Genomic DNA, 22,693 nt, shown 5'->3' with positions numbered 1-22,693 from the left:
GGCTGGGGATAAGACCTCATAAATTCCTGGCTCCAGCCCCATGCTCTGTCCATCGACAATGGTGACTTTGTGTGCAGATGAGCTGCCCTCGCACAGCGGCAGAGAAAAGCACACACGTTAGCTGGGATGGGTGTAATTAAAACAGTTACTAATGAAAAAAACCCAACCTTTTGCAGGAACTGCAGGGGTTTCAATAAATGCAGCCACCTGAGGATTTATGGGGGTTATTGCTTGGGAAATGTGAACGTGGCAGTGCAGGACACCCCTGAACTCTCCTTTGGAGCAACATGCACAGCTCAAGTCACCCACATTCAGACTGGAACAGGGTGGGATAGGCTGAGGGATGCTGTGTCTGCTCTGTCTGCATCTGGGATGGCAACCAGCAGGGAGAGAAAACCCATGTTACCTATAAACCAAAGCTGGTCCCAGAACAAGTGGTTGTAATCTGGCCATGTGTTAACTTGGTCAAATTGAAAGAGGAACGTGACCGCCAAAGCAGAGAGCCTTTGAAGAAGATTAGGGGAGGGAAGAAATCCCAAATGGCTTTAAGATGGCAGTTCAGGAAGAAGGTAGTATGGGGTGAATGCCTACAATCTCACAGGACAGCACTGTTCAACTGAGAAGGATTTTTCAGTTGTGTGTGTCTGAGATATTAGTAAAGCACCTGCTGCCTTTGTTTGGGACTAGATTTTACCTTCGATCTTTTCATAAAATGGTGCTCTCTTTAACTCTGCCACCTGACCTTTTCGTGTCTGAGCTTGATGCAAGCAGGGAAGATGTTCTCAGTTCAGCCAGGGTGGAAGACAGTGGTTTGGTCTGAGCCAGGTTCTTTTCTCTGTTTCCCAGAGCGTGGCACAGGTGACACAGCTGAGATGGAAGGACATGCCAGGTTTATCCCTTAAATCTGGTGTTCGTCCTTAGCATTTTGCTGTTGACCATGTTTGGAGGGAAAGGGATGAGTGCTCACGTTATCTCTGCTTGTCCTGGGAAGATGCAAAGACTCTGGCTGAGAGTAGTTGTGCCTGACAATGCAAGGAGGTTGTTAGCTGTACATTAGGGTCACAAAATAGCTGTGCTTGGAAGGGACCTCCGGGCATCATCTAATCCACCCCCCCTGCTCAAAGCAAGGTCACCTAGAGCAGGTGACTTGGGACCTTGTCTGGCTGGGTTTTGAATATTTCCAAAGACACAGACTCCACAACCTCTCTGGGCAACCTTTCCCAATGTTTGGCCACTCTTACGGTAAAACTACAGTAACACTCTTACAGGGGTTTTTTTTGCATTTAAATGGAATTTCTTATAGTCCAGTTTGTGCCCATTGCCTCTTGTACTTTCTGTGGATACCACTGAGAAGACTCTGGCTCAGTCGTCTTTACTTCCCTCCCAATAGGTATTTATATACATTGATGAGATCCCCTTCTCCAGCGTCTCCTTGTATTAGAAGGTCACTAATGTGCGTTGAGTATCTTAGTTTTCCACTGACATTAGTAGATGCAGAAGACCTGAAAGAATCAGCAGGAATCAAGCCCTGATCTTGCAATGTGCTATACAAATGTGTCTGAAGATGGAGTTCTTGACCCCAGCCTTTGGCCATCTCCAGTAACCAATTTTGCACAGGCTGAGTTGCGAGGCCAGAACCTACTGTTTTCATATGTTTAGGGTGGGGATAAAGCTGAGAGGAGATACTGTCCCTCTTGTTTTTTATCTGGGTAAATTGTTAAATTGCCTTATTTATATATTAGACTCATAGCTTATAATTTCCCAGTGTGTTTTGTTGGGACCTTGGAGAGTGTAGAGGTGGCTGATAGCATAAACACTACTTTGTATTCCTGAGCTGCTTACATTTATACGGAATTAGAGACTGAAAAATGTTTACAAACTGCTGCCATAAGAAAGCTTTCCAAATCCTTTGAATGCAAAATGACAATTTGCTGAATGAGCTATTTTTCTTAGTTCAGTTACCATGGACACTCAATAATTGTATTTATTTTTTGCTTGTCTTGTTCAGGATGAGAGAATAATATAGAAGATCTAATCCAATATACAATGAACAATAGAAGTGCCAAGTAGAAGCAATGTAAACAGTGTGTTTTGCAGAGACTTTACACATTCAAGAAGGGAGAGTCATATGTTAAATTGTTTCCTGAATGTGTGCACTGCTGTGGTCCAACTTTTGCTACCATAGTTTGAAGCCTATCAAGTTAAGCATATTTCTGCTCCTTCTGGAGCTACTGAAGAGCAGCAAAGCCTTCTCCGTTGGTACTCTTGGAGCACCACCTAATGGATGAGTTAGGAAAGGTCCTTTTCCAGCAAGCTTCTGACCAGCCTAAATTTTTAATGTTCTTGTCATCAAGTACCTGCTCATCAACACCATTGCAAAATTGTACCCAGTTATGCTAAATGGCAGATAAATAAGACGGTTAGTTAAGGAAAGCTGCCATTCTATGTATGATACCAGCGTGTCTTTCACGGGTACTGGCAACGTGAATGTTCTTGAAAAGTTTGGGTAGAATATAGACTAAACTTGCAGTTTTCTTCTAGGATAACTTTGTATTTGAAATTGTTAAAGAAAAAAAAAATTGACATATTTCTTACTTTCCAAACAATCTCCACCAGTATTTGAAGGACCTTCCAGTCAGCTTCATAAATGACTTGTTCTTCAGTGTCTTCATAACTGAAGAGAACTGAACATCACACTGATAACTTCCCAAAAGACAAGACAGGTAGCAAAGAAGGCTCAAAGGCAACTGGATCTATGTAGTAATGACTTTGAATCATTTCTTACTGCCCTGCTTTGCCTTTTTGTATGAGTGGTAGTTGCAACTCGGTTGTCTTCTGGTTTTGTTTATTTTTTTCTGCTGCTTCCATCTAAGAAAGAAGGGACTAGAAAAGAAATGAAGGCAGAATCAAAAAAGAAGGAAAGTGGAAGCCATTAGTAGATGTTGAGCTTCCCAGAGCAAGGATCTCGGCTGGTTCTCTAGGGCAAACTGTCCTCGTAACCCTCTGTGGTGTCTCGTCGCATGGGGGATGTTCTCCCAGCCGAGGCCTTTCCACTTCTTGGCCAACATGTCCATCTGTTTCCATCAGCAGTTCTCTGAAATGGCCACAGATTTTTTGCTTTTCTTGCTGTGAGAAGGAAAGTTTCTCTTTCCATTGGCAGTTTTCCTGCTGATCAGCTGAGTAATGCTCTCCACAGGCCTGCTGTCCTGTTTGGAAAGAGGTCCTTCCCAGCCAGGTCCGAACTCCCAGCCAGCTGCAGGACCTGCATGTTCCTGGCAGTGTGGGCCCTTTGCTGGCCAACAGTAACACCTACACCTCTTCTCCATAAGCAGCCTGCTAGCCCCCCAACTTTCTCTGTTTGCAGTCTGACAAAGGGATTTTACCTTTACTTACAGTCCTTATTACTGTACACAGTTCATCTCTTCCTCTTTCTCCTTTCACTTTGTCCATTTAATGAGGGGCTGTGCTTTTCTGAGTCTGATGAAAGCTCCCCATTGACTTCCAACAGAAAATATTATCAACCGTTATCTGATATCTCAACAAGAGTAGATTTTTGGACAACATCCTTCCAAAACATATTCCATCTGCCCTGCCTAGTAACAAGCTGTGCCTGGTCCCATGATTTCCTAAGCTTCTTTCTTGCAGGACAGCAGCATTTGTCTGTAAAGGTGAGGCAGCTGGAAAAGTGAATAAAAATGCGATATGAAGACCTGTCTGGCTCAGGAAATCTCTGATCCGAACACTACTGGTGCCTAGGAGGTTATCTGGAGGGAAATACTATGCTATAGTTGCACTCCTCTAATTCCCTTCCCTGGGCATCCCATTGCCTACTATCAGGAGAGGACCATGGCTTACGTGGTTCTTTGGTGTGAACCAGTGCAATTGCATAGCACAGTGAGGTTGCCTTGGACCCCAGATCAGCGGTTCCCTGGCCGTGCAGTATTTGCTGTTAGTACTGTTGGAGTACTTTCTGATTTGGAAGTCCTTGACAAATTGCAGAAAGTGGGAATTTGGGTGAAAATTTGCTAGGAATCAAGTGGGTTTCTCTTTTCAGGCTGCTGCATTACAGTGAAGAAAGACAAGGGATTAGTGGCCAGATGATTTGAGTGCTTGGTGGACTTTGAGTACTCAGCAGGTAGACTGAGTTTTTCCTCTTACTCTTTGAAAGTCCTCCTCACTGACACAGGACCTCGACTTGCTATTTATATCTGTAGCACTTGGACACTTAAAATAATTGACTTCCTACTGGATGCCTTGTTTCTCAACTTAAACAGCAGTAAGGCTCAATTTTACAGTTGCCACACTTCTGATGTTAAAATTGTGTCATTGGCAAAGAAGTCAGGTCGTCAGCTGAAATGTGTTTTATAGACTTGTGTATTCTCAGTTTCCCCTCTTACGCCAAAGGGATTTTCTTCATTTTTCCCATTGTGTTGGAGGCAAAGAACCCCACAATGCTCCACATTAACCAGCTGGTCCTCCTTTCATTCGCTTGAAGACAAACTCTAAAATCACTGTTTTGATAAATAAGCACTGAGATGCTCTTGGACTGAACCAGTGGGTTTGCTCTCAGAGTGGACTTAAGTACACGGTGAAAACAGTTGTCGATTCATGCCACGTGCCAACGCAGTGCCTGAACCATGGGAGCTGCTGGGTATGCTGCGGCAGACTGATCTGGTCTCTGGCAGACCAGACGTTCATCAGAAAAGTGCTGCAAGCTGCTGTGCTGGTTCATTCAGAGACCAATCGTTTGCTTTTGTGCTGGAGTCCACTGGCAAGGTTTCAGTTTAGCGGGGAAGGAGGAGGTGGCATATGACAGAGGAAAGCTATAAAACAGTGGTTATTTGGAAATGACTGACTTTTTTATATTCTATGCTTGTTTGCTGATCATGCAGAGATTTCTTTGCAAATATTCAGATACCCCTAAACAAAGCACATGTTGATAGTGTGTGTTTTTTGTTTGTTTTCTGATTGATGCATCTTATAAGATGTGATGATTTTCATTTGGTAGAATGTGCAGAAGAAGGTCATTATGAGACAAAGAACTATTAGCAAACGATCCACGTGACTTGAGATTTCTCAACTTCATTTTACAGCATTCTTTGGTTTTTGAATCTTGCAGTAAGATTTCTCACTGAGCTCCTTGAAGGGATTGTGAAGCTTCGGAGAAATGAGAACAAGGTGCAGATGACAGATAGGTTTTTTGTTTGTTTGCTTGTTTGTTTTTGTTTTAGCACTGATGGATGTTATTAAGGACCTCAACAATGGTCGAACCTTATTTAACTGAATAGGATTTTTGCTTGAAGAGCTGGGATTTTACCTGTAATAGTCACTCAAAGTTTGTTTAAGTCTGTTCTTACAAATATACGAAGATGCAATAAAGGCACCACGACTGTCCCACCGTTTAAATACGGTTATTAGTTCAATTCCCAAGGGAATTATGGCTGGAAGCAGTATGATCCAGCGTGGGATTATATTACAACTTTTTCATTCCACAGTGGTATCAGAATCCAAACTGTGCCTCTATTTGGTTTATTAATTTGTTTTTCTGAACATTTGCAGAATTGTAATATCCCACTTTTGCCAAAATCAGACCTCAGTTTGGCAGACTTTTCATTTATCAATTCCAGTTGTTCTTCCACAACCCTTTGAGGATTTTCTTTTTCATGTAGTCAATACTCTGTACTCCATCATGCACTCAATTAGAGGACACATCAAATACATCTGTATTTAAACATGAACTATATTACTTCTCTCTTATTTTTGGCCCAGGCTAGGTTTTGCTCTACATTAAGTATTTTGGAATGACAAATGCTTACAGTACAGTATAGTATCTAAATTGTAGTGGTTTGTGTTATGATTACAGTGTTGTCATGGTAATATAATTTTTGCAAATGAAAAGCCAGGGTTCACATATGTAGTTCCTGCAAATCCTGGAAGGCCTGGGATGGATCAATTAGTCATACATTTAATAGCATCTCACATACAATAAGCTTTCTTAAGTCTTAGTAATGCACAGTATTAAGTAGAATTAGCTGGGAATTCTTAAGATAGTACTATTTTAAAAAAAAGGCAAATGTAGTAGTTGGATTTTAAAATACCTTTTCTCTTTCTTGTTCAAGAGAATTGTCCTTTGCACTGCACCTAATATACGTCAGCTTATTTGAGTCGGCTAAGCCATGTCTGCGCACCACCCATGTAACGTGTAGTTTATAGGGAGAATGGCATACCACAGTGGAAAGTTACGTGTGCTAGCTTTGGAACAATCTTCAGATATGGAATGGGATAAAGAAAATGCACTTTAAAAGACAGTCATTGGGCAAGTCCGTTTCTGAAAGTAATGATTCAAGTACAGCTGAAAAAAGTACACTTAGTTTTTACACTTACAGAGCATCCAGTAGTGTTCAAAGGTCTGACAAAACAGCCCTAACAGCTCAGTTTCATGACAATATCAGTTTTGTCATTAAAATACCCATCTTTTTATTTTTCTTCTATCTTTTTATTTTTCTTTTGTTATATCTTAGACCTCATTAAACATGGAAATCGCATTTAATCTAACCATGAACTGTAGCTATTTTCTTACTTTCTTGATGCAGTAAAATTTGTTTCTGAAGTGTAATTGTCTCTTTATTAAGAACAGACTTTTAATGGAAATGGGATGTTTAGTCAAGTGCCTGAACAAGTTGGGAAAAAAAATACCCAAGCTTTTAATAAATAACTGTTGGTGTCTTTTTTTCTTGCGCGTGTGCAGTCTATGAGTCTGATAGAGATTGGGAACCCTTCGCAAAGTCTGGAGAATGTGTGTCGCTGGGCCTACTTGCAACAAAAACCTGACACTGGACACGCAGAATATCATGACCACGCGATCTTTCTCACAAGGCAGGATTTTGGTCCATCTGGCATGCAAGGTAAGATGTGTATCAGGTTTTGTTTTGCATTTGTGTTTATCACGTAGCAAGGCTAGTCATGCAAAGTTTAATTGTGTATCTTTTGCTTAGTTTTGGTCAACGTTTTCTTTCCCCAAGAGCTCTGCATAGGGCCATTTTCAGTTGTAACTTCTTCACTTCTTATTATTTTATCCTTTCTTACTGGTGGGATTATTTATTGGATCATTTCTTTGCTTTTACTGAAGCCAGGAAAGTGGGATCCGTATGTAAACAGTCCTGAAAATGCCCAAAGATTAAAGAATAGATTTTGTGTTTAAAAAGTCTCCAAAGCTGTTGCTGTGTTCCAGCAGGATTGCCAAGAAATCTTGTTATGGAGAGGTCTGGAACAGGACGGCCAAGTGCTGTCCACTTTTTCCTTTTTTCAGAGCTCTGCCTCCTGTGAGATCAGGTTTGTTCACTGGAGGGGATAAATCTCAGAGCTTTCCGGTTCCTTTTGGGTTGGCCAGATCTGCTGTCAGCACAGGGCTGAGGCTTTGCTCGCCCGTGCCCTGAGGGCTGGAACTGCACCGAGCTCCTCGTGAGCTCTAACGCAGCAGCACGTGGTGTCCTTTTCACCTGTTGCCTCATACACTTAGAGAAGGCAACTGCAGGATGGTCCTAGGGGTGATAACAGTTTTCTTGGTGAGGCAGGAATATAGTTTTAATTTGTTCAACAGGCTGGTTTCATCTGTTCCATAGATGAGGGAGCACATTACTAAATGTTTAGGTGCAGAAGTCTCTTAAGAGGACCACTTCAACTCTATTTGTGTCACAACAGAAGAGAGATGTTTGTCCTAGAGCTTCCACCACATTGCCTTTCCGTGCTTGTTCATTTTCTGGAATACTTGCTATTTCTCACAGGCTACGCTCCAGTCACTGGAATGTGTCATCCTGTTCGAAGCTGCACTCTCAACCATGAAGATGGTTTTTCATCTGCATTTGTGGTGGCTCATGAAACTGGACATGTGTGAGTAGAACTGTGGACGTCCTGTGTCCTATCTTAAAATGTCTTTGGTACTGACAAATACTGATGGCATTGGAAAGATGTGATTTATGTTAAGAAACAATATTCAGGGTTAGCTCTGGCTTCAGATCTCGGCTCTCTCAAAGCTTTCTTTGTGATCTTAAGTAAGCTTTATATTTTGGTATTTTCAAGTGGAAAAAGGAACGAATACCAAAATATCTTCCAGGGCTGCTGTGAGAGCAGATTGAATGATACATTACAGTCTCCTGGTGGAAATGTAAAGTACTCATAATGATGAAATAGGAATTCATTGAGTCAGTGGAATACATGATTCTTGAAAACAATCCATATTAAATAAGCACATCATCTGTATATGTTACTGCTGGTAAAGGATAAATACTGTATAGAAATGAGGTGCCAAGCACTGAGGTTACAACTGTTCTATATATTTCATATAAAAAATTCAATCATTTTACTTATTGATGTGATTAGAACTAATGACCGGGCAGCAGTTGTCAGAGCTTTGATTTCTTCCAGAGCGTTTTAGTTTCCCTGTTTGCAGAGAACACCCGCTGTTTTCCCATTTTCTCTTTGGTAGAACAACAGTTCCCAAAAGGCTTTTTCTGAACAGTTTCAATCTATTCTGTTTTCCCTAAGAAAGCCTGCAGGCCCTTTTCGCTTTGTTGTATCAGAATTATTAAGGGCTTTAAACAAAAAATTGCTAAAGTTTATTGAAATGACTGTAAACATATCTTAATTAGACAGGGACATAGTATTGATACCCAGATGGTATTTGATTCCAGAATTTTTGAATTAGTATTAAAAAGAATACACAGTGAGCTTTAAAAGAGATACCACTGAGGAATGTTTGTAATCTCTCAAATCACATTCAGCCCCAATCTGTTAATTTGGTTTTAATTATGGACAGATATTGCCCATGTTAGTCAAATAGTGCTTACAAAAAATGCAATATAAGATCCTAATAAAGGAAAGGATAAAACATATTCATAATAAAGCCAAAAAGAAATTTAAAAATATCTGTAACTTGGGGTAATTTTCAAGAGAGCACCCAACACTTTTCAGGCTGTTTCACATTTAAACAATGTGGGATTGCTACTGGGCAATAGCAGCAGCTAGTCTAAACTAGCTTCCAGCGTGGCGTCTTTTTTTTTTTCCGTGCAAAGGACTTGTCTACAATTGCAAATTACTTCAAATTAAGCTAAGGTGTGATTTTTTAAAGGTTAGATAAACTTCTGAATAGCTCCAGGTTGGAGCATGAATAAATTTCTGTTAATACTCCTGGAGGGTGGACTAGATCCTTAATACAGAGATGGCTTCATCTAGCTGTAGTAATGCACAAATGTGGATGTGCACAGAAGTCCAAAGAAGGCATTTTTAGTCTGTTTTGAAAGTGGATTAAGCTAATCTCATGAAGGTACTCTCAAGGGTCAATGCTTCTATGTGGGAGCCACTACAGACTAGCTCTTTAGCTTCAGTCTCACCCTGTCTTATTTCTCATGACTTTGCTCATGTGGACAAGGGTCATGGGACTTAAGAACCTTGTTGCAATCAACCACTGGTGACATTTGGGACGTGGAAGCACTTGGGCACTCAGAGTTCACCTGTGATGTAACTGTGCTGGCTCTCTCTTGTGCGGGGCAGTTTAGGCATGGAGCACGACGGCCAAGGGAACAGATGTGGGGATGAAGTCCGCCTGGGGAGCATCATGGCCCCCCTTGTGCAAGCTGCGTTTCATCGCTTCCACTGGTCTCGTTGCAGCCAGCAAGAGCTGAATCGATATCTCCAGTGAGTAGCTGTTAAGCAGCCTCTCTCCTTTGATTAGGAAGCATGTAAGAACAATTCTGCATCTAGCATGTGTGCTTTATCCTTTTGTTAGTTACTCAAATGGGATTGAATAAAACAAACGAAGAATCCCCCCTGTCCTGTTGGGAATGAGATGCTTTCCCAACAATTGCAAATAATAATGCAAGTGCTCAATTAGTTTGATTTCGGTCCATTTAAAATTGTTCTAATTTCATTTACATCTATTCATTTTCTGGACATTGCTAGTATATACGGTGACCTCTCAGCAGTTATGAGAAGACACTATTACAAATCTCATTGCTAACTTTCCTCCCTCCCTAATGTAACCTCTAGCTGGAGGAGTGCCTATGCTACCCAGCAGTGTGGTGTCTATCTTATAGATACCAAATTTGGCTTCAAGAGCCATTTGTTGCTTATGATACCTGTCCATGATAAGATGGTGCTGCCTGAAGAGGAAATTCTGCCCTTTAAGTGCTCAGGACTTTAATAGATATCTAGAGAAAGAGTGTGGTTCTAAAATTAATTCTTCAGTTGTTACTTTTCCTTTAAGTACACTAAATGCAAAAGCTGTTTAAACAGCTTCATCCGTGTCCCTTGCCTTGCCTTTGAACCTGACACTTTGGGCGCTAGACCTGCGCTGGAGTTCCCTGACAAACTCTGATGTCTGTGACCATGTTTTTGCTCCTTATGGAAAAAAATCTTCCCCTTGTTATGTGCAAGTTGTACAGAAAAATATGGGGAAACTACTAGGATACCTAGCAAAACCTGAAAATGAGTAGGAAAAAGTGCAGCAAATGCATGAAGTAAATGTGAGTCAGTCTTTTTGTCAATATTTTTATTATCTTAGATATCTTAGGTATGGCAATAAGGAATAAAAATATTGTGAGGGAAGTGTGATTGTTTCAATTAGCAAGATCCATTAGAGCTTCAGCCATTAAATAAAAGTCATCTGGCCAAAGAGGGCTGCTTTACATTCTTTTAAATACAGTTATTTTTAAATATCTTATAACAAAGTAGAACAATGGTTTGCTTTGAAGTAAATCTAACCTCAAAGTTCTGCTTTCAGCTATTGGTATCTTCAAGGCAACCTGAATGATTGCCAGAATAGACTTGTGTATGGTGTCCTCATGTCTGTTAAGTAACTCAGAGACATTTCAGAGATACTGTCGATCATGTTGGTCTTTGAATTAACCAATGATTATACCGTGTTAACCATTTGGTGATATTAGCATCAGTCCTCTGTCCTCCACACGACTTAGATGTGATTCTAGTACAGCTAGTTACAGGCTGCCCTCACTTTTTAGGGGGAGAGGAGAAACTCCTCATCTTTCATCACACAGAAAGGAAACTTTGTACAAACTATGGACGGAGCTGAGAGCTACCAGGAGAAACAGATAGAGGGAATTAATTTGAGCATTTAATGCAGGCAGGAAAGTACACGTTTGTAAATGAGTTGCTGCTTGTCGGCAAGGACGCAGGAAAACTGCAAGCTTAGTGGTAATCTCGGATGGTTACCCTGGCCTCTGCTTCTAAAACTTCACTTGAAAGACAGTTGCAGGCAGTAAAAAATTCCACAAATGGAAAATTAATTAAACTTTCTTTTCTTCTTGGTCTCATGTGGATTCTTCCTTTGATTCCTTTCACATAAGGACCCTAGAGACTGTTAGGAATTTACCTGCAAGCTAAATGGAAATTACAATGCAAGGGCTTCAGAAAAAATATATATAGAATCCATTAAAGGTGGCTACACCATGTTAAAGTTAATGTACGCATAATTGCAATATTAGCTGCTCTTCACGACCAGCATCTGAGAAGTCGTAGGCTCTATTTTGTTTGGAACAAAAAGGCAATGAAACCACAAACACTGTGCAAGTCTCACAGCCCCATCTGTTACTGTAATTTTTGCCTGTTGCAGTTCCTATGATTGTCTGCGTGATGATCCCTTCGAACATGACTGGCCTTCCCTTCCACAGCTGCCAGGAATTCACTACTCCATGAATGAGCAGTGCCGTTTTGATTTTGGTTTGGGCTACATGATGTGCACAGCTGTGAGTACTTAAGTTTGGCTTCTGCTATTTCTCATCCAGGAGTTTTGTAAGTGTCTCTGAAATGTCCTTAATAGGGACAGTGTACTGAAGCCCGCGAGGAAAGATGTTGTGCCCACTTAGCTGTAAGCAAGGAATAACAACTGAATGTTGACAAATATGTTATTTTAAGTATCTCTGTCTTTTTTTTTTTAAACTGGAGTTACAGAAATAATTACTCTGTAGTTTCACAAATAGCTGTAGACTTCAAGCAAACAAGCTTGCTGCATTATTGAGCCTCCTATTGCTGGCAGCTAGTTATTTTGCTACAAAACTCCCACCCAGATGTGAAGGAGATGGATTTGGTGGCACATCTTGTAGTGCTAACACAGGACAGTATGCTTTTATGATCCAATTTTATGGAAAGCATGATGCATTTTGATGCCTAGCATGAGAAAATAAGCGTGACAGTGAGTAGAGCAACTTGCAAGGACTCTTGATGACATGGTTGGCTCTCTTGTACCAGGAAAACAAGAGACAAAATCTAAATTTAAAGCAAGGCAAGATTAGTGCAATTCGCAGTGGATTGGCCTCAGAAAGCAGAGTCTTCTGCAGCAGGGCTGCGCCTCCCACATCCAGCTCCTCAAGTAGGACAAAATATTAAATGGAAAGAAATGTTTTCGGCTGGTGTGGTAGCTGCTTAGACGTAACATTTCTGCTTTCATTCCCATCTGCAGGAATATGTGTGCTGAGCGGTATCTCTAGATGATGAGAACCTTTAAAGCATCAGCTATAGTATTGTGTCTTGACACAATTCCTACTGGTGCTGTCTTGGAAGAATGTCCCAGCCAAAGAGGGTCTTTTCTTACAGCTGTTCTCCAGAGCCGGGGAGATGGAGGCTTTCTCTTCTTCTTTGTTAAGAATAGCCAAAAGCATGTCCAGACGTCATGTTTTAGTGTATTGTGTGGTGGGTGGTTCTCATCCTCTCCTATACAAGCTCTTGCATTGTAGGTAGAATGTCGATTTATTCATTGGATTAGGGTCCTGAGCTCAAATTTCCATCCTCCTAAGAAGGTGATTGCAACAGCTGAGCTACAGTCTGAACAGCTCGTTTCCTTCTCCCATGAGTACTCATGAATTTTTTGTTTTGTTTGCCAAATGAAGCAGCACCGTTTGGAGAAGCTGTAAGAAAAGACAGTGTGTGTCTTCCCGTCTGGGGGAACTGGTTTCCCCCTTGCCCAGCCTGCCTTTGGTCACTAGTGTAAAACTATTTTTGCCTGACTTTATTCTGTCGAATACAGGTGGGATCTTACTTCAGAGTCACTGATGGTTTTGCATGAATGCTCAGATATGCTCAATCCACAGACACCGCAGCGTTCCTCAGGAATCAGTGATAACAGCTGGCGTTTTACAGCTAGGAAAGGAAAAACCCCACCATGCTGCAGCTTCTATTGCAGTTGCCAGTGGGAGCTCTCTCCAAGCGTCGTCCACTCTGATTTTTCTTGTGTTTCAGTTCCGTACGTTTGATCCCTGCAAGCAGCTGTGGTGTAGCCACCCTGAGAACCCCTACTTCTGCAAAACAAAGAAAGGGCCTCCGCTGGACGGGACCATGTGTGCACCAGGAAAGGTGAGAGCGGGTGCTGCGTGTACCCACACGCTCACACGTGTTCACGTGTGTTTGTGTGCAGTTGGGGATGTTCCCCTTAAAATCAAGGGGAACAAGAGAAGAACCTATTTTGAGGACCTGAAGTCCACTAAAATATGGGGCAGCCTCATGAATGCTGCTGAGCAGCGTGAGGGGAGGAGGCAGGGGCCAGGGCTGGTGTGTCCTGCATGGCAGCTCTGTGACCATCAAACCCCATCCTCAGGCAAGTCATGGAAGTATCTGCAGATTGCCCTGTGCTTCTTGGCAAGTCTTTGTGGCAGAGCTGAGAATGGGAAAATTTACACTCGCCTATGACTTTTGTGAGATCGGGGCGGGGGGTGTGTGTGTTTATATCAGTGATGATGCAGTGATGCTGACTGGCCTCGCTGATGCAGGGGATGGAGAGAGCAGTAAGGTCCTGGAGATGACAGCCGAGCTAAGGCTGCTGTGGTGGCCCCGAGGGAAAGGATGGATGTGGGAGTTGAGTGCCAGCTAGAGAGAGCCAACGTGATGGCAGAGAGGGACTGTGAAGAGAGAAGGGCAGATCTGTGGAGGTGGATTTGCTGGCTTGCTGAGAGTCAAGGGCAGCATGAGGAACTGTGGAGGGAAGGTGCGAGGTGGCAAGAGCTCAGACAGCTCCGACCCCTCAGCCACCTTGCTGGACTTGCTCCAGGTCTTAGCGATCCTTCTGTGGAGGTCACACTGTGCTCATAGTGGATCTGAACTCCAAGTCCTTTGAAGTCTGCTGAAAAAGTCTGGCTTCCCTGAGCTTTGGATGCAGTCACTGAGGGGGAGAGGAAGATGTTGCTACTTGGAAAGATTTTTTGTAAAACCCAGTGGATGACATCATTTATGCGATAAATGAACTGTATTAGCAGCTGCTGTTATGGTTTGAAATGTCTTTTTTTATGAAAACATAATATAATGCTAAATTAATTCCTGAGCAAGTCATGCTCTATATAAACCACTCCCTTCTGGTTTTCTCTTCTTTATATTATTCCTGTTATAACAGCTTTGTTTCTTGTTTAAATATATATATATATTTAAATTACAATCCAAAATCTTAGACAGTTTCTTTGGATTCATTTTTCTATATCTTGATTTTTGTGTTAAAAATACTCATGAAACCCTCAGAAAAATAGTTATATTCCATTTTGTTGCATCACCTTCTTCCCCAAGCCATTCATTCATATTAGTATTTGAAAAGAAATGAGAAGAAAAAAGAATTTGTAACCATACAGTTAAGGGTCTGTCAGTGCTTCCATTATAAACAGTTTGTCAGGATATTATGCAACTCAGCTGTAAAAATTTTCTCTGGACTGGAACTTGGGATCCAAGGCTTCAGCAAACTGTGCAGACAGCCAGGCTTTTTAGTTCAGTGGAGATGCAAGAAGAGGATGTGCACAGTCTGAAGTTTCAGTAGATGATAGGACTATGACTGTTTTATTCCCAGAGGAGCTGTCCCAGTTTTTTGATAAATAAACTTACTGCAACCTTCCAGGAGAACCTGAGAAAATGATATAAAATGAAAACCCATTTTGTTAGATAAGGCTCAGCAGCCTGACCTAAACATTTTTTTAAAAATAGCATGAGTTGTGAAGGTTAAACAACTGACTTTGTATATCTGAGCTCAGCATTTGACCGGTGTATTTCTTAGTTGTTGGTGTTTTTAATACAGGCGCATCAGATCAGTCCTTTTCCATCCGTTCCTTTCCTTTTCATCCTTGCCTTTGATTTGGCCTTCCCCTGTTCACTCTCTTCATCGAGCTGGACAATACCAGAGACTCTTACCTGAAAGGACGGGGACCGTGAAATGCATGTGTTGCCCAAAGCTGGGACTCAGTGTGGCAGCCTCCTTTAAGACACATCTCCCATGATACCCCATCAGCACGTGAGGAAGAGGAAAATAACTTCCAACTTGATCCACTGTTTTCTTTGGAATAACACCAGAAAAGAAAAGAATAGAACCATAAGCAATTAAAGATGTTGATTCAAAAAGATCCATTTGTTTCCCACTTTTGAGACTTGCAGTTTTCATGATTTCATACCACTAATTCCCAGGGCCTATTTTAAGCTCAAACCAATCACAACTCTGCTGATGTGTCGAAGAAACATCCTGGCTCTGCGGCAGCTGAGGGGACCAAATGCCAGAAATGAAAGCGATGTTCGGGAGATTAACATGGCGTGTGTTGCGTAGATGTTCTCACCTAAGCCTGGTGTTCAGATAACTGATAAGTGGTCTCTTCACTTTCCCAAACTTAGCAGATGCTATTGAGGAGAATCCAGTCCAGCTGCCTCCTTACTGACTGACGATCGAGGGGCACGAACACCTATGGGAGACACGAGATCTGTAGCACATTTTCACCAAGCACACTGATAAGGGCCATGTCTCTGCACGCCCAGGCTGTGTCTTGGACCTAGGCACTGACCCTTAGAAATGAAAGGGAGATTATACTTTCTAACGCTGTCTATATGTGTGTATGTATGCATAAATATAGATGTATATTTAAGTAAATATATGTAAATGTATGGAAGCTCTTCTGTGCATGTGGTTATTTGAACTAAGTTGCCAAAAGAGCGAGGTTCTGCCATTTCAAAAACTTTTTAATAAGTCTCCTTGTGCTAATGGAGACATTGAACAACCGTTATGTTAATTGGCAGCAAACTGATCATTTGCTGGTTTTAGGGATAGAAAAATAAAATATTCTCCTGGAGCTTCCCAGCCAGAGAAAAAAACCTACTATTTTGATAGAAACCTAAAGGAAATAGAATATTTTATATTGCTCCCAGCCTGATTTTATTAAACTAGATTGAGTTTTCAATAGCAAGAGGGAAGATTCTGTCAATTTTGTGAAGCTTCAATGATGCAGCAACTTGCAATTACTTCTGTGTCGGAACGGTCACATTAACTTCCATGAAATAACTCCAGTGTTTAAAGGTAAGCACATGGAGGGTCAGAGTCTTAGCGTTAAGTCAAAGACACTCCATAAATTGCTATAGTACACCATGCAGATGAGGCACAACTGTGCAAAGCTTAACTCTGCATAGCATTCTGTGGATTAAAAACCCCCATATGCTTTCAGTTGATAATTTATTTACTTTGTACAATTCTGTCAGCTCCACCATTAGCCTCAGGCTTCTGAAGCCAGGCAACCTTCACAAATATATCATCAATTTTTGTTGTTCTCTTTTTTTAAACTATTACTCTTTTGGGGAGACATTTATATCGGCTGAAATAGCTAACTGCTCTCCACAGGATAGAAATAAAACCCAGAGTCATTCATGCAAAGAGATCGCATGCTCAAGTCCATCTGCTTGCTGCAGTGACTAACACAAAGGTTTGCACCACCTGAGCCTCCTTTGTTTCTTTTCTTGGAGAGAGGTAAGAGCTTGGTACCTGCCCCTGCCAGCTGAGCTGATGTTGCTCTTGGATTTGGCTCATGTGCCAAGGATCCAGCGCAAACCTAGCAGGTATTCTCCTTGCTTACACCATGCTAATGAGACAATCTGAGTGAAACTTGGAAAGATTTTTTAGTCTGTCAGGAAAGGAAGGGAATGATTAAATACTGAAATAAATAGATATTATTGAGAAGAAAAATGGACCGAGAAAAAAGGTTTCTGAAAACACTAATGTGTACTCAAAGCAATCCAGATAATTTCGCACTGAGAAAGCTGACCTCAGCTTCTCTCAGAGACAGGAGACAGATGGGTAAGTGTATGCTGTGTTAGTCACCACAGAAACAGTGAGAATACTTGCTTCTCCACTGAAGAAACTTTTACTGGCTCAGGGTAGACTTTAGTGGTAGAGCTTTCAGTTTATCCCTTACAACTAATTATTCTCAAACAGATGGAGCAGAGCGGGCCAGCCTGCATGTGATGGGAAATATAAATAAGCAACCCTCTTCTGATATGATCTCAGGAGAGTGGGGAGAGTGGAGGGCCACCAGCCATGATGCAGTACAAGGGGTTACCTGGTAGAAAACTGGGGTGTCAGGTGGAGAGATAGGAGAGTTGCCAGTTGCTGCCCAATATAAAATAGGTAGAGATATCCACAAAAGAGCTGCGATTTTTTTTCTTGAAAAATTAACTTGCAGATGCGTTAAGCCCACACGAACACACTGGCTCTTTTTTTGGCGTCCACAGCAGTTGTTTCAAAGAACTGCTGAAAACAGCAGTGGAATGTTTTACTGCAAGAGATTTAAGCTTCCTCTCCTGGAAATTGCACTTGTTTTGGACTGTCCTGTTTGCCAGAAAAATAGGCGAGACTGCAAGAAGTCATCTTGTCTTCCACTAAGAAAATAATTTGCATTTACCCATGGTGTTTTTTTCTCATTTTTAAATAAATATTGCTATAATATGCTTCACTCTTTAAATGAACCCCCCTGTTTATGAAGGGAATAGTGGTTGAAATTGGCTCTTTTTCACCTCGTTATGTAGTTAACGTAGTAGCAATAGGAAGGGTTGGCTCTAGCTTCCTTTATTACACTGGAGATTGCTCCATCTCTGGTTTTACTTTCTCACGCGTTTTCTTGCATGGGTCTGCACAGAGTAAGACTTGGTTGTGAATCATTTTGTTTTATGTAGGCTCCTTTCTTTTAATCCACAAACAAAAAGGCAGAGCTGGGGATGACTCATTTTACACAAATGCTTGTCTCCTAATAGCTCTGCCTCAGCTTCCCGACAATCGGCGTATGACCAGCTTCTCCAGTAAAAATCAGTGCTGCTCTTTCCTTTACGCAGCAAAGTCAATAACACTTTTCCATGTTTGCCTTCCAGTTCGGGGACCAGTCACAGTGTCAAATAGGTGGTTTATTAGTGGTTGTTGCAAACCCACATCCCCCTGTTCCTGGCTAAAACAGGGAAAAGAGATTGGAAAACACAACATCACATGTCTCTCCCTCTCCTCCGTGGAGTCCAAGGGCTGGATCCTGGATCGTCGCATAATGAACATACGCTACGTGGCTCTTGAAACAGATTCAGTGATTGCTGTGGAACTTACACCTGAGGGATGCAGAACCCTGATAAAAGAATGTTTAAGCAAGCACAGATCAGGAGCTGTCTCATCTCATCTGCTTCCAAGCCCAGCTGAAATTTGTATTGACAAGCTGATGCATTGCCAGCTTCCCCTGCATCTCTGAATGGTCCCATTGCTACACAGGGCCCGATGACTCAAACTGTTCGTTCAAACAAACCTCTCTAAAGCCATAAGTAAACAGTCCCTGAAGGGTACAGTGCTGAGCTTCAAAACTGAAGAAGGCAAAGGACATATTAGCATTTTGCATTTCTTTCATGCTTTGCTGAATTATCTCTTGTTCTGTCAAACAGCTAAGAAAAATCTGCCCATTAAGGCTCTGGAGCAGGATTGGTATAATTGGCTTTGTGGTAACTCATCTATTTCATAGGTTTTGACTTTGAATATTTGAAGTCATGAGAAAGAATGAATAGTTGAAACCTAATTTCTACTCTCTTTTCTATTCCTTGTCCAACCAAATCAGCACCAAAATAAATTACATGAATAAAGAGCCAGTCATTGAGCAGATTAGCGAATCAGTAAGCTGTGTCTTGTCACCATTTTACTAATGATTCTCTCTTTAAATTCAGCATTATTAATGATTATCCATCACTTTTAAATTTGTCTTCCGTATCACTAATTGCTCTATGCTTAAGAGTGCTCTCCTGTTATATATCTTCTGATTTTGTTTTTGCTGGCAGCATGCATTTAGCCATATGCTCAGCTTGTGCTGCCTGCCAAATTCCTGCGTTCCAGGGCTTGTTAAGCTGTGTAAAATGTTGTTGTTGACTTGAATGTTAAGGAAAGTAAGTGACTGATTGCACTTGTTGTTATAGCCATCTGTGTGCCTGAACCAGAGCTCTTATCCCAACACTAACCGTTAATGCAGACAAACAGCGACAGTCTAATGCAAAGTCATTTGTTGGGCTGGAAGTATTTTCCAGCACCCGCACTTCATCACTAGACTTTTAGGAAAGCAGAAATAGTACTAGAAAGGGCCCGAATCTGTGGTCCTTGAGAAGAATTCATCCTGACTTCAGCTAAGAAAAAATTCCTTGATTGGGGACTGAAGAAATTGGTGGAAAGGCATTGGCGGGTTTCTTTAATGAGAGGAGACAGTAGAGAGTATCAGTACTGAAGCTATGAAGGCTCTTAAAGAAATGTGTAAATACCTTATAGGTTTGGGGAATGTAGCAAATTATGTGTTTCAACCTCTCTAGAATGACTGTATTAAAAAACACGTAAAAGAAAAGAGAAAGCCTAGTAGAGCGTGATGAATTGCGCAGAAGTGGGACTGTCCAGGGCTGTTCCCTAATGAATGCTTCCTGGTGTTTTGGTCAGGTTTAGTATGAGAACTCCGGGGAGACTACAAGAGTTCTTTATTTAATAGCACTAATGTCTAAAATGTGAGCTGACTTTAATTTCATGCCACTTTGCGGATGGCATTTATTGCAGGAATACGTATGCTGAGTTAGGAGCTCCTGGGAAGGATGGTGCTGCGGCGGGAGCTCTCGCCATTGCTGCCTGAAGTGGCTGCAGGCAATGGCAGGGGCAGAATTTTACCTGTAGCCTCCAAGATTTGGGATTCCGCCATTTCCCTTAAATGAATCCGTATTAGTTATGTTGAAATCACCGCTGCAGACACGTGGTGAAGGAATGTAATGCTGAGAGCAGTTTAACGAACTTGGTAGGCTTGAATCCTGCAAGCATATATGTGCATACTTAACATGCGTAAGTTTATAAAATCTGAGTGAGTTTGGTATCATGGGCGCGATCTGACAGTGAGTCTCACTACTTTCTGCTGGAGACATGAAAAAAAATCCAGAATTTGTGCCTAAAATGTTGTACCACAGCCTCTTATATGGTATAATTTAATCATCTAATTGTTTTGATGTCTAATTTTCTCTTTTAGCATTGCTTTAAAGGTCACTGCATCTGGCTAACACCAGACATCCTGAAGCAGGATGGACACTGGGGGGCATGGAGTAAGTTTGGCTCTTGTTCTCGCACCTGTGGCACTGGCGTGAAGTATAGGACACGGCAGTGTGACAATCCACAGTAAGTATACATACACCCATATGTTTTTCTGATGTGGAGCAAATGAATGGTGAGAATCCTTGCTAAATTACTAGTGCAGTAATGCAGTAAAGGATGTTGAGTGGTGCTTGTTAAATCTGACCTATAGTATATGTTGTCAGAAATTCTACTTTTGGCCCTTAGCAAGTCATGAATCATCTTTATTTCTCAGTTTATCCATCCATTAAACTGGTTATGCAGTTACAAGGATCTTGAAAGTGCTATTACACTATTGCATGAAGCATAAGTAAAAGTTTAGGGTCCTATATATGTCTTGTTTTAATATGCGAGTATGAAATAACGGCAATGATTTGCTGGATTTTTAAAAAAAATGCGTATACCTTTTTAAAGGTTTTGTTTAATCCACCTTTTAGGATATTTCAACAAGAAGGTCTTAAAATATTTTCAAACTGTTTTCATTCCAAGTTGGAACAAAGCTCCAGAGATCAGAACCTTCCCCAAAGTCAATATTAGTAATACTGAATAGTTTTGCTCCAATAACTTATATATGGCCTAACTAGATAATGTAGAATGATTTAATTTCAGTAACACTGGAAGTATACCACATTTAATATAGATTGGTATGTACAAATGATATGAAGTGTGTAATTATTGCTGTCTTATTGCGACATCATAAAATGTCAAGATCCTAACAGCAAGAACTGAAACAATAGTCAGAATTAAATTATTTTACCAGACAGAGTATTTTTAACATTGACTTTCTCAGTTTGTGTTTATAAAGTGATTGAACTTGACTAGTGTTAAAACTCATCTTATAATTGATTAAAAAAAAAAAAGTCAACTTTTATGAAGCAGCATTTTCTGATGGAAATTGTTCTGTTAACAAAAAATATACCAGTTCTAATTTCAGCCTTTATTACATTGGCAACATGAAAGTGACCTTTATAATTGTGGGCACAGTTTTAGTTGTAAAATCTATTTTCATGTAGGAAAAGCCTAATGTACTATTGAAAATGTTTTCTGTGTTCCTGGAAGAGGGTGCAAACCCAGCTGTGACTCCTGAGCTCTGTGTTGCCAGATCCGACAGTGATCTGATGCACGTCTGCCTGGGGGATGCAGCATTGAACTGGGCTCTGTTTCTGGATTTGCTGCTGGCTTAGGGGGTGAATGTGAATGAGTCGCTTCATCTGCTTGTGCTTTCCTTTCCTGGGCCACACCAAGAAAAAGGCTTTTCTTGCCTTCATCAAGTGGTTTGAGGCTCTACTTGCAGAAATTGCTTTTTAAGAGCTAAATATCGACAGTGGGTTTTTAAGGAAATACGTATTTTCTGTATCAGAAATACATTGCTGGCTTCATCGAGTGCCTACTGACATGACTGGGAATTAAATTATTCATCAGAGGATCTGATAGACATTTGATTCATGCATTAATGGCAAAACTAACCATGGGTTTCTCTCCCTGCCACAGTCCTGCCAACGGAGGCCGCACGTGCGTGGGGCCAAGCTACGAGTTCCAGCTGTGCAACACTCAGGACTGTCCTAAGGACTTTGAAGATTTCAGAGAGGAGCAGTGCCGGCAGTGGGATCCTTACTTTGAGTACCAGAACACGAAACACCACTGGCTCCCCTATGAGCATGTCGATGGTGAGTGGTCCCTTTTTCCTATGAAAAGTAAAATCAGTTACAAAAACAAGCAAAAATTATATAAGGAGGGGTAAAACTTCTTCTAGGGAAATCATGCCTCACAAATCTGTTATGAGTTATTTGGAGGGATCAGTGAGTATCAGTGTATGAGTCATCCAATTCATATAATGTACTTGGATTTTCAAAAAGCTTTGGACCCTGTTCCCCAATAACTGCTCTTAAACTGAGTTATCATGAGATAAAAGGGAATGGTCTTGCATGGGGGGGGGTGTTCCACAAGGATGGGTGCTGGGAGCATGGGTGCTGCTGAGCAAACGTGGCAGTAAGCTGGGAAAGGGAGCAAACAAGGTGACAAAATCTGCTCGGGGGATACAAAATTACTCAGGCTAATTAAAATAAGAAGGCCCACTGTGAGAGCTGCAGAAGGACCTTGTGACACTAAGTGACTGAATGTGGCTAACGAAGTTTGGCGTTGATAAATGCCAATAATGGCTATGGGGATAAAAAATGGTAAGCGTGTATATGTGTAGGGGTCTGTACACAAGGTGGGCTCTGAAGAGAAAGGTGTGTGAGTTGGGGATAGCTTTAGGGAAACATCAGTTCAGCGAGTGTCAAGAGAGGG

General features: G+C 41.4%; 1 protein-coding gene across 1 annotated transcript in view; it reads left to right on the top strand.

Annotated features, from left to right (window-relative positions):
- The window catches only part of ADAMTS2 (ADAM metallopeptidase with thrombospondin type 1 motif 2), a 190,743-nt gene that overhangs the window by 144,815 nt on the left and 23,235 nt on the right, over positions 1–22,693 (top strand). Inside the window, exons 6-12 of the mRNA XM_052816407.1 lie at positions 6,749–6,905; positions 7,785–7,890; positions 9,550–9,693; positions 11,627–11,759; positions 13,249–13,362; positions 20,304–20,449; positions 21,896–22,071. Coding sequence (XP_052672367.1) covers positions 6,749–6,905; positions 7,785–7,890; positions 9,550–9,693; positions 11,627–11,759; positions 13,249–13,362; positions 20,304–20,449; positions 21,896–22,071 — 976 coding nt within the window. The remainder of the gene's footprint in view (positions 1–6,748; positions 6,906–7,784; positions 7,891–9,549; positions 9,694–11,626; positions 11,760–13,248; positions 13,363–20,303; positions 20,450–21,895; positions 22,072–22,693) is intronic.

The sequence above is a fragment of the Harpia harpyja genome, chromosome 20 (genome assembly GCF_026419915.1).
Source record: "Harpia harpyja isolate bHarHar1 chromosome 20, bHarHar1 primary haplotype, whole genome shotgun sequence".
Taxonomy (NCBI): Eukaryota; Metazoa; Chordata; class Aves; order Accipitriformes; family Accipitridae; genus Harpia; species Harpia harpyja.
The sequence above is the reverse complement of the archived record's forward strand: the minus strand, read 5'-3'. Positions and strand labels throughout refer to the sequence as shown.